This window comes from Mytilus galloprovincialis, chromosome 9 (assembly GCF_965363235.1).
Source record: "Mytilus galloprovincialis chromosome 9, xbMytGall1.hap1.1, whole genome shotgun sequence".
Taxonomy (NCBI): Eukaryota; Metazoa; Mollusca; class Bivalvia; order Mytilida; family Mytilidae; genus Mytilus; species Mytilus galloprovincialis.
The window spans coordinates 91,765,594-91,778,249 of NC_134846.1; the positions used below are offsets into that span (position 1 = coordinate 91,765,594).

At 33.3% G+C, this 12,656-nt stretch overlaps 1 protein-coding gene across 1 annotated transcript in view; it reads left to right on the forward strand.

Moving 5' to 3' along the window:
* The window catches only part of LOC143046364 (uncharacterized), a 62,402-nt gene that overhangs the window by 42,193 nt on the left and 7,553 nt on the right, over positions 1–12,656 (forward strand). Inside the window, exons 14-16 of the mRNA XM_076219490.1 lie at positions 4,736–4,833; positions 5,762–5,894; positions 8,309–8,404. Of these exons, the coding sequence (XP_076075605.1) occupies positions 4,736–4,833; positions 5,762–5,894; positions 8,309–8,404 (327 nt within the window). The remainder of the gene's footprint in view (positions 1–4,735; positions 4,834–5,761; positions 5,895–8,308; positions 8,405–12,656) is intronic.

Sequence of the window (12,656 nt, forward strand, 5' to 3'; positions counted from 1 at the left end):
CCAAAGGGTGTGTCATAATTTATTTACAACTTCCTAGGTCAAAGGTCAAGGTCAAAAACTTTGATTTCAGTTGACAAACCCATGTCCTATGGTAAAGATACAATTTTTTAATGCACATTATTCACAGCGGGGCCCACAGAGATGGCTCCCATCTCAATGATATCTAGTTCAGTTTAATGTAGAAAATGTAACGGTCATGTTTAATTCAGTTTCATGTAGGAAATGTAACAGTCATGTTTAATTCAGTTTCATGTAGGAAATGTAACAGTCATGTTTAATTCAGTTAAATGTAGGAAATGTAACAGTCATGTTTAATTCAGTTTCATGTAGGAAATGTAATGGTCATGTTTAATTCAGTTTCATGTAGGAAATGTAACAGTCATGTTTAATTCAGTTTCATATAGGAAATGTAACGGTCATGTTTAATTCAGTTTTATGTAGGAAATGTAACGGTCATGTTTAATTCAGTTTCATGTAGGAAATGTAACGGTCATGTTTAATTCAGTTTCATGTAGGAAATGTAACGGTCATGTTTAATTCAGTTTCATGTAGGAAATGTAACGGTCATGTTTAATTCAGTTTCATGTAGGAAATGTAACAGTCATGTTTAATTCAGTTTCATGTAGGAAATGTAACAGTCATGTTTAATTTAGTTTTATGTAGGAAATGTAACGGTCATGTTTAATTCAGTTTCATGTAGGAAATGTAACAGTCATGTTTAATTCAGTTTCATGTAGGAAATGTAACAGTCTTGTTTAATTCAGTTTAATGTAGGACATGTAACAGTCATGTTTAATTCAGTTTAATGTAGGAAATGTAACAGTCATGTTTAATGTAGGAAATGTAACAGTCATGTTTAATTCAGTTTAATGTAGGAAATGTAACGGTCATGTTTAATTCAGTTTAATGTAGGAAATGTAACGGTCATGTTTAATTCAGTTTAATGTAGGAAATGTACCAGTCATGTTTAATTCAGTTTCATGTAGGAAATGTAACAGTCATGTTTAATTCAGTTTCATGTAGGAAATGTAACAGTCATGTTTAATTCAGTTTCATGTAGGAAATGTAACAGTCATGTTTAATTCAGTTAAATGTAGGAAATGTAACAGTCATGTTTAATTCAGTTTCATGTAGGAAATGTAACGGTCATGTTTAATTCAGTTTCATGTAGGAAATGTAACAGTCATGTTTAATTCAGTTTCATGTAGGAAATGTAACGGTCATGTTTAATTCAGTTTTATGTAGGAAATGTAACGGTCATGTTTAATTCAGTTTCATGTAGGAAATGTAACGGTCATGTTTAATTCAGTTTCATGTAGGAAATGTAATGGTCATGTTTAATTCAGTTTCATGTAGGAAATGTAACGGTCATGTTTAATTCAGTTTCATGTAGGAAATGTAACAGTCATGTTTAATTCAGTTTCATGTAGGAAATGTAACAGTCATGTTTAATTTAGTTTTATGTAGGAAATGTAACGGTCATGTTTAATTCAGTTTCATGTAGGAAATGTAACAGTCATGTTTAATTCAGTTTCATGTAGGAAATGTAACAGTCTTGTTTAATTCAGTTTAATGTAGGACATGTAACAGTCATGTTTAATTCAGTTTAATGTAGGAAATGTAACAGTCATGTTTAATGTAGGAAATGTAACAGTCATGTTTAATTCAGTTTAATGTAGGAAATGTAACGGTCATGTTTAATTCAGTTTAATGTAGGAAATGTAACGGTCATGTTTAATTCAGTTTAATGTAGGAAATGTACCAGTCATGTTTAATTCAGTTTCATGTAGGAAATGTAACAGTCATGTTTAATTCAGTTTCATGTAGGAAATGTAACAGTCATGTTTAATTCAGTTTCATGTAGGAAATGTAACGGTCATGTTTAATTCAGTTTCATGTAGGAAATGTAACAGTCATGTTTAATTCAGTTTAATGTAGGAAATGTAACAGTCATGTTTAATTCAGTTTATTAACTTTAATGTAGGAAATGTAACAGTCATGTTTAATTCAGTTTAATGTAGGAAATGTAACGGTCATGTTTAATTCAGTTTAATGTAGGAAATGTAACAGTCATGTTTAATTCAGTTTAATGGAGGAAATGTAACAGTCATGTTTAATACAGTTTAATGGAGGAAATGTAACAGTCATGATTAATTCAGTTTCATGTAGGAAATGTAACAGTCATGTTTAATTCAGTTTCATGTAGGAAATGTAACAGTCATGTTTAATTCAGTTTCATGTAGGAAATGTAACAGTCATGTTTAATTAGGGCCCCGTCTTTAGGGGGGTATCCTATAGTGATCAGTCTGTCCATCCGTCCGTCCGTAACTCCGTAACACTTTTGTGTCCGCTCCATATCTAGAGAACCATTATGATTTCATACTTTACATGTTTATTAACCACCACCAGAGGGTGTGTCATGATGTATGTGCAACTTCCTAGGTCAAAGGTCAAGGTCAAAAACTTTGGTTTCAGTTGACAACCCTGTGTCCTGTGGTGAAGATCGTGTCCGCTCTATATCTTGAGAACCGTTATGATTTCAAAGTTTATACTTGACATGTATATGAACCAACACCAGAGGGTGTGTCATAATTTATGAACGACTGCCTAGGGCAAAGTTCAAGGTCAAAAACTTTGGTTTCAGTTGACAACCCCATGTGCTATGGTAAAGATCGTGTCCGCTCTATATCTTGAGAACGGTTATCATTTCAAAGTTTATATTTGACATGTATATAAACCAACACCAAAGGGTGTGTCATAATTTATGTGCAACTTCCTAGGTCAAAAGTCAAGGTCAAAAACTTTGGTTTCAGTTGACAACCCCATGTCCTATGGTAAAGATCGTGTCTGCTCTATATCTTGAGAACCGTTATCATTTCAAAGTTTATACTTGACATGTATATAAACCAACACCAAAGGGTGTGTCACAATTTATGTGCAACTTCCTAGGTCAAAGGTCAAGGTCAAAAACTTTGGTTTCAGTTGACAACCCCATGTCCTATGGTAAAGATTGTGTCCGCCTTATATCTTGAGAAATGTTATCATTTCAAAGTTTATACTTGACATGTTTATAAACCAACACCAAAGGGTGTGTCATAATTTATTTACAACTTCCTAGGTCAAAGGTCAAGGTCAAAAACTTTGATTTCAGTTGACAAACCCATGTCCTATGGTAAAGATACAATTTTTTAATGCACATTATTCACAGCGGGGCCCACAGAGATGGCTCCCATCTCAATGATATCTAGTTCAGTTTAATGTAGAAAATGTAACGGTCATGATTAATTCTGTTTCATGTAGGAAATGAAACAGTCATGTTTAATTCAGTTTCATGTAGGAAATGTAACAGTCATGTTTAATTCAGTTTAATGTAGGAAATGTAACAGTCATGTTTAATTCAGTTTCATGTAGGAAATGTAACGGTCATGTTTAATTCAGTTTCATGTAGGAAATGTAACAGTCATGTTTAATTCAGTTTCATGTAGGAAATGTAACAGTCATGTTTAATTCAGTTTTATGTAGGAAATGTAACGGTCATGTTTAATTCAGTTTCATGTAGGAAATGTAACAGTCATGTTTAATTCAGTTTCATGTAGGAAATGTAACGGTCATGTTTAATTCAGTTTCATGTAGGAAATGTAACGGTCATGTTTAATTCAGTTTCATGTAGGAAATGTAACAGTCATGTTTAATTCAGTTTCATGTAGGAAATGTAACAGTCATGTTTAATTTAGTTTTATGTAGGAAATGTAACGGTCATGTTTAATTCAGTTTCATGTAGGAAATGTAACAGTCATGTTTAATTCAGTTTAATGTAGGAAATGTAACAGTCATGTTTATTAATTCAGTTTCATGTAGGAAATGTAATGGTCATGTTTAATTCAGTTTCATGTAGGAAATGTAACAGTCATGTTTAATTCAGTTTCATGTAGGAAATGTAACGGTCATGTTTAATTCAGTTTCATGTAGGAAATGTAACAGTCATGTTTAATTCAGTTTCATGTAGGAAATGTAACAGTCATGTTTAATTCAGTTTCATGTAGGAAATGTAACAGTCATGCTTAATTCAGTTTTGTGTTATTGATTGAATTTTTAGTTCAGGGAAGGACAAAAAATTTGCTTTCCCCAAATTTTCAGATGTAACATTGTTGTGCTGATAATTAATAATTTAAAACGATATCATATAAGTAAAGGAAGGTAGATCTAACGTGCTTACGTTTTGTTTAATTTGGATGAAAGACCTTATAAAGTGTGCTTTCCCTTTTAACTTTTTGGATTCGAGCGTCACTGATGAGTCTTTTGTAGGCGAAATGTGCCTCTGGCGTATATACAAAATTTAGTCCTGGTACCATGATGAGTTTATTCTTTAAGTCTTTTATATTTTTTCAATTCATTAATTTTATAGAACAGAAACACAGTAAATGTAGCAAATGTTTTTACAACTGTCGTATTCTAAATGATCACTCATATCTTGCATTCTTATGGTTGGATCTCATACATGTTGTCTGCATTTAGACTCTTCCACTAATTATACTTACAAATTGACAACTGTAATTGTTTGTTGTTAATGTTGTCTTCTCAAATTATAAATCTTAATATACATAAAATAATAATTCTCAAATATATTTTGGGGGGATTTTTCTATGCATGGGGGTATTATTTTGCAAATGTGTTGGAGTTTCTGTACTCTATAAATATTTCGTCTGGATATTAGTTTTGTTTCTATCTGTTACAGGAAACCTGTCGTTATTGTAAAGAAGATTGGACAGAACATTTTGGTAAAAGATGTGAGGAAATAGAGAAGAAAGATGAAGTTAAACTCAGGCTGCAATTGTTAGTTAAAAGTTATTTTTATGCCCCACCTACTACAGTACTAGTAGAGGGGCATTATGTTTTCTAGTCTGTGCCTCCGTTCCTTCGTTCGTCCAGTGTTCGTTCGTCCGTTCGTCCCGCTTCAGGTTAAAGTTTTTGGTCAAGGTAGTTTTTAATGAAGTTGGAGTCCAATCAACTTGAAACTTAGTACACATGTTCCTCATGATATGATTCTTCTAATTGTATTGCCAAATTGAAGTTTTTACCCTAATTTCCTGGTCCACTGAACATAGAAAATGATAGTGCGAAGTTCAGGTTAAAGTTTTGGATAAAGTGTTTGGTCAAGGTAGTTTTTGATGAAGTTGAAGTCACATCAACTTGAAACTTAGTACACATGTTCCCTATGATATGATCTTTCTATTTTTAATTCCAAATTAAAGGTTTGACCCCAATTTCACCGTCCACTGAACATGGAAAATTATAGTGCGAGTAGGGTATACGTGTACTATGGACACATTCTTGTTCATAAATGCACAAGTTGTTGACCATTGTCAAATCTTATGAAAGTTTGTATATACACGATGGAGTTCTGTTTGCATAACTCATTTAAAAATTTCATTCTAATACGTTTTTTTCTTTTCTTTTTTTGTTAATATTTGTACTTTTTCCACAGTTCTGCAAAAATTATTTGAATGTAAGTTTTTCAAAACATAACAATGTACTTATACCAATAATAACGTTGTTTGTTAAATTTATTGTCATGCTCACTCTGTAATAGGACTAAATTGTGTATGTAAACTAATGGTATTAACTCCCAATCTTCAATATTGACCAAGTAAAAAGTCCTATATTTAGATTTTTCTGTTATCTTTTTTTGCCCAAAGGTTTCATAAATGTTTATAAGCATAAGGCTTTTCTTGATTTGTAAAATTTTTTCTGTGTTTTGTAGTGAAGAGAAGATGACTGAAGCTAAGATAAGAACATGTCATAAATGTAAAGCAAAGTTCACTAAATCAGATGGCTGCAATAAAATGACATGTCGATGTGGAGCAAAAATGTGTTACATTTGTAGGAAGCCAAATGTAAGTTTACAGTACACAGCTACTTTTCCATAGGTACTATTTCTGTACTAAAAAATGCAGTACTAGAAATTCACTTTTAATAATGTATTTAGTACTATTTCTTTACTTTAAAACTATTGTAATATTTAGGTACTTGTAATTTACAGTACTTGATTTGTACTAAATTTTTATGCCCCACCTACGATAGTAGAGGGGCATTATGTTTTCTGGTCTGTGCGTCCGTTCGTTCGTCCGTCCGTCCGTCCGTCTGTCCCGCCTCAGGTTAAAGTTTTTGGTCAAGGTAGTTTTTGATGAAGTTGAAGTCCAATCGACTTCAAACTTGGTACACATGTTCCCTGTGATATGATCTTTCTAATTGTAATGCCAAATTAGAGATTTTACTCCAATTTCACGGTCCAATGAACATAGAAAATGATAGTGCGAGTGGGGCATTCGTGTACTGAGGACACATTCTTTTTTGGTACAGAAATAATACAATATTTCATGTTTGAAAATAATAACTTTTAAGAGATTTGAAATAGAAAAACTTTCAAAATGCTGAAAATGTAAGGGTAGCAACCAAAAATCTGTAGTACCTAAATTTCAAGTACAAATAAAGTACTGTAAAATACAGGTACCTAAATATTACAATAATTTTAGAGTAACAAAATAGTACTGAATTTTAAAAGTAGATTTTCAGTACTACAAATTTTTAGTACAGAAATAGTACCTATGCAAAAGTAGCTGCGTACTTGTTTTGTTAAGTCCTATCTTCATAAGTTACAGGAGTTTATTCTGATGAAGCAATATTACGCATGCTACTGCCCTTGGAAAATTGCTTGAAAACATAAGAGGTCTAAGAGAGATAAAATACATTGATTCTAAGACGTTTACCAGAGAGAAAACATTGTTTCTTCGGCATGTTCAGGGGAAGGTTTGGCGCTCAATCATAAAAATATTCTCATATTTAAGTAAATCAAAAGTTAAACATTAGATTTCCAAATCTTTGTGCATCATCTCTTTCCTTGCTCAAAATCAAATGTTTTTTATGTAATTAATTATGACATCATGCTTTGATAAAACTTTAAATGCATGTAATTGCAGCACAGTAACATAGAATAAGTTGTTGAAACAAACATTAGGAATAGCGCCTATGGAGTCATATTGTGAAGTACCATATAATATAAAAGTATAAAAGAGATGTGGTATAATTTTCAATATGACAACTATCTACCAAAGTTTAAATGAATTGCATATTTAAGAAATAATTCATGGGGGCTTGAATATGTCGTGATTTTACCACGGGTTGTCCCTTTATGACAAATATTTTACCCTGAGCGATAGCTAGATATCTAGATATATTTAAGCCCCCATGAATTATTTCAATTCTAATAGGACAAAACGGCAATTCTTTTGGATCGAAGCGCTCTAGGTGGAGGCAAATATTTGCCGTTCCCATAAATTAATTCACTTTTAGATTGGCGTAAAAGAACGGAGCAAACAGAATTAGTGACAAGCTCAAACTATTTACAATAATGTATTTAGATAGATTTGGATGAATTTTAATGATAATTTACTTGTATGTCTTCTATGTATAAAAAATGAGCTTATACCACCATTTTAGCATCGTTTGTTTACGTTTCCTTGTTGTGATCATTTTCCATATCAGAAGCGTGTATTTTCCCGTAAAAATGCTTAAATTATCACATCATCATTCTATGACGTCGGATACTTCATTCGTAAAAAAACATATGACGTGGGAGTACGATCGGAACAGCCAATGCAATATATATTCATATTTTACCAAGGGTGTGTACTCAAAGGGTTTGAAGGACGTCATGTTAGAATAGCAATTGTAGACCACTTTATATTCTATATATAGGATCATGTGAACATTAAAGTATGACAATGTTCCTAATCAAAGACAACAATATTTGTATTATCCAATTATGGTTTGACATTCACAAAATGCTCCTGCACAACTTATGATCAATTAAAAGATGATGTACTACATTTAATATCAGATATCATGATTAAATTTAAAAATTGTTCTTCGCTTTCCCTTTTCTTTTGGCAATCTGCATGTTAGGTGATTGAACAATGTCCTTCACTCTTAACATCACTGATTTTACCTGTGTATTCATTTATTTTTCGTGGGCTTCAATTATTGTGGATCGAGGAACACTTTAATTTTCGTGGATATTTAATTTTGTGGTTTTGGCAAAATCTGCATATATTCCTTTAGAAATTTGTAATTGTGTTCAGAATTGAAATTTGCGCTTCTCCTGTACCCACGAAATACACGATAATTGGTATACATGTACAACGAATATTAATGAATCCACAGTAGTCTTTCCAGGTTATAAAATATATTCACCATTTTAATAGACTTTTGTTATATATCTATATATTTGATTATTGATTTTTTCTTTCAGATTGATTATGACCATTTCTGTCGCCACTTTAGAGATCCAAACAAAGGCAAAAATTGTACTGAATGTACATCATGTTCTTTGTGGTCAAATCCTGAAGTAAGTAAATGTACATCATGTTCTTGTGGTCAAATCCTGAGGTAAGTTAATGTACATCATGTTCTTTGTGGTTAAATCCTGAAGTAAGTAAGTGTACATCATGTTCTTTGTGGTCAAATCCTGAAGTAAGTAAATGTACATCATGTTCTTTGTGGTCAAATCCTGAAGTAAGTAAATGTACATCATGTTCCTTGTGGTCAAATCCTGAGGTAAGTAAATATACATTATGTTCTTTGTGGTCAAATCCTGAAGTAAGTAAATGTACATCATGTTCTTTGTGGTCAAATCCTGAGGTATGTAAATGTACATCATGTTCCTTGTGGTCAAATCCTGAGGTAAGTAAATATACATCACGTTCTTTGTGGTCAAATCCTGAAGTAAGTAAATGTACATCATGTTCTTGCGGTCAAATCCTGAGGTAAGTTAATGTACATCATGTTCTTTGTGGTTAAATCCTGAAGTAAGTAAATGTATATCATGCTCTTTGTGGTCGAATCCTGAGGTAAGTAAATGTACATCATGCTCTTTGTGGTCAAATCCTGAAGTAAGTAAATGTACATCATGTTCTTTGTGGTCAAATCCCGAAGTAAGTTTAATGTACATCATGTTCTTTGTGGTAAAATCCTGAGGTAAGTTAATGTACATCATGTTCTTTGTGGTCAAATCCTGAGGTAAGTTAATGTACATCATGTTCTTTGTGGTTAAATCCTGAAGTAAGTAAATGTACATCATGCTCTTTGTGGTCGAATCCTGAGGTAAGTAAATGTACATCATGTTCTTTGTGGTCAAATCCTGGGGTAAGTAAATATACATCATGCTCTTTGTGGTCAAATCCTGAAGTAAGTAAATGTACATCATGTTCTTTGTGGTCAAATCCTGGGGTAAGTAAATATACATCATGCTCTATGTGGTCAAATCCTGAGGTAAGTAAATGTACATCATGTTCTTTGTTGTCAAATCCTGAGGTAAGTAAATGTACATCACGTTCTTTGTGGTCAAATCCTGAAGTAAGTAAATATACATCATGCTCTTTGTGGTCAAATCCTGAGGTAAGTAAATGTACATCATGTTCTTTGTGGTCAAATCCTGAGGTAAGTAAATGTACATCTTGTTCTTTGTGGTCAAATCCTGAAGTAAGTAAATGTACATCATGCTCTTTGTGGTCAAATCCTGAGGTAAGTAAATGTACATCATGCTCTTTGTGGTCAAATCCTGAAGTAAGTAAATGTACATCATGTTCTTTGTGGTCAAATCCTGAAGTAAGTAAATGTACATCATGTTCTTTGTGGTCAAATCCTGAAGTAAGTAAATATACATCATGCTCTTTGTGGTCAAATCCTGAAGTAAGTAAATGTACATCATGCTCTTTGTGGTCAAATCCTGAAGTAAGTAAATGTACATCATGCTCTTTGTGGTCAAATCCCGAAGTAAGTAAATGTACATCATGTTCTTTGTGGTCAAATCCTGAGGTAAGTAAATGTACATCATGTTCTATGTGGTTAAATCCTGAAGTAAGTAAATGTACATCATGCTCTTTGTGGTCGAATCCTGAGGTAAGTAAATGTACATCATGTTCTTTGTGGTCAAATCCTGAGGTAAGTCAATGTACGTCATGTTCTTTGTGGTCAAATCCTGAGGTAAGTAACCGAAGTAAGTAAATGTACATCATGTTCTTTGTGGTCAAATCCTGAGGTAAGTAAATGTACATCATGTTCTATGTGGTTAAATCCTGAAGTAAGTAAATGTACATCATGCTCTTTGTGGTCGAATCCTGAGGTAAGTAAATGTACATCATGTTCTTTGTGGTCAAATCCTGAGGTAAGTCAATGTACGTCATGTTCTTTGTGGTCAAATCCTGAGGTAAGTAAATGTACATCATGTTCTTTGTGGTCAAATCCTGAGGTAAGTCAATGTACATCATGTTCTTTGTGGTCAAATCCTGAGGTAAGTCAATGTACAACATGTTCTCTGTGGTCAAATCCTGAGGTAGGTAAATATACATCATGTTCTTTGTGGTCAAATCCTGAGGTAAGTAAATGTACATCATGTTCTTTGTGGTCAAATCCTGAAGTAAGTAAATGTACATCATGTTCTTTGTGGTCAAATCCTGAAGTAAGTAAATATACATCATGTTCTTTGTGGTCAAATCCTGAGGTAAGTCAATATACATCATGCTCTTTGTGGTCAAATCCCGAAGTAAGTAAATGTACATCATGTTCTTTGTGGTCAAATCCTGAGGTAAGTAAATATACATCATGTTCTTTGTGGTCAAATCCTGAAGTAAGTAAATGTACATCATGTTCTTGTGGTCAAATCCTGAAGTAAGTAAATATACATCACGTTCTTTGTGGTCAAATCCTGAGGTAAGTAAATGTACATCATGGTCTTTGTGGTCAAATCCTGAGGTAAGTAAATGTACATCATGTTCTTTGTGGTCGAATCCTGAGGTAAGTAAATGTACATCATGTTCTTTGTGGTCGAATCCTGAGGTAAGTAAATGTACATCATGTTCTTTGTGGTCAAATCCTGAAGTAAGTAAATGTACATCATGTTCTTGTGGTCAAATCCTGAGGTAAGTAAATGTTCATCATGTTGTTTGTGGTCAAATCCTGAGGTAAGTTAATGTACATCATGTTCTTTGTGGTTAAATCCTGAGGTAAGTAAATGTACATCATGGTCTTTGTGGTCAAATCCTGAGGTAAGTTAATGTACATCATGTTCTTGTGGTCAAATCCTGAGGTAAGTAAATATACATCATGTTCTTTGTGGTCAAATCCCGAAGTAAGTAAATGTACATCATGTTCTTTGTGGTCAAATCCCGAAGTAAGTAAATCTACATCATGTTCTTTGTGGTCAAATCCTGAGGTAAGTAAATGTACATCATGTTCTTTGTGGTCAAATCCTGAGGTAAGTAAATGTACATCATGTTCTTTGTGGTCAAATCCTGAGGTAAGTAAATGTACATCATGTTCTTTGTGGTCAAATCCCGAAGTAAGTAAATGTACATCATCTTCTTTGTGGTCAAATCCCCAAGTAAGTAAATGTACATCATGTTCTATGTGGTCAAATCCTGAGGTAAGTAAATATACATCATGCTCTTTGTGGTCGAATCCTGAGGTAAGTAAATGTACATCATGTTCTCTGTGGTCAAATCCTAAGGTAAGTAAATGTACATCATGTTCTTTGTGGTCAAATCCTGAGGTAAGTAAATATACATCACGTTCTTTGTGGTCAAATCCTGAAGTAAGTAAATGTACATCATGTTCTTTGTGGTCAAATCCTGAGGTAAGTAAATATACATCATGTTCTTTTGGTCAAATCCTGAGGTAAGTAAATGTACATCATGTTCTTTGTGGTCAAATCCTGGGGTAAGTTAATGTACATCATGTTCTTTGTGGTCAAATCCCGAATTAAGTAAATGTACATCATGCTCTTTGTGGTCAAATCCTGAGGTAAGTAAATGTACATCATGTTCTTTGTGGTCAAATCCTGAGGTAAGTAAATATACATCATGTTCTTTGTGGTCAAATCCTGAGGTAAGTAAATGTACATCATGTTCTTTGGGGTCAAATCCTGAGGTAAGTAAATGTACATCATGCTCTTTGTGGTCAAATCCTGAAGTAAGTAAATGTACATCATGTTCTTTGTGGTCAAATCCTGAGGTAAGTAAATGTACATCATGTTCTTGGGGTCAAATCCCGAAGTAAGTAAATGTACATCATGCTCTTTGTGGTCAAATCCTGAGGTAAGTAAATGTACATCATGTTCTTTGTGGTCAAATCCTGAGGTAAGTAAATATACATCATGCTCTTTGTGGTCAAATCCCGAAGTAAGTAAATGTACATCATGTTCTTTGGGGTCAAATCCTGAGGTAAGTAAATGTACATCATGCTCTTTGTGGTCAAATCCTGAAGTAAGTAAATGTACATCATGTTCTTTGTGGTCAAATCCTGAGGTAAGTAAATGTACATCATGTTCTTTGTGGTCAAATCCCGAAGTAAGTAAATGTACATCATGCTCTTTGTGGTCAAATCCTGAGGTAAGTAAATGTACATCATGTTCTTTGTGGTCAAATCCTGAGGTAAGTAAATGTACATCATGCTCTTTGTGGTCAAATCCTGAAGTAAGTAAATGTACATCATGTTCTTTGTGGTCAAATCCTGAGGTAAGTAAATGTACATCATGTTCTTTGTGGTCAAATCCTGAGGTAAGTAAATATACATCATGCTCTTTGTGGTCAAATCCCGAAGTA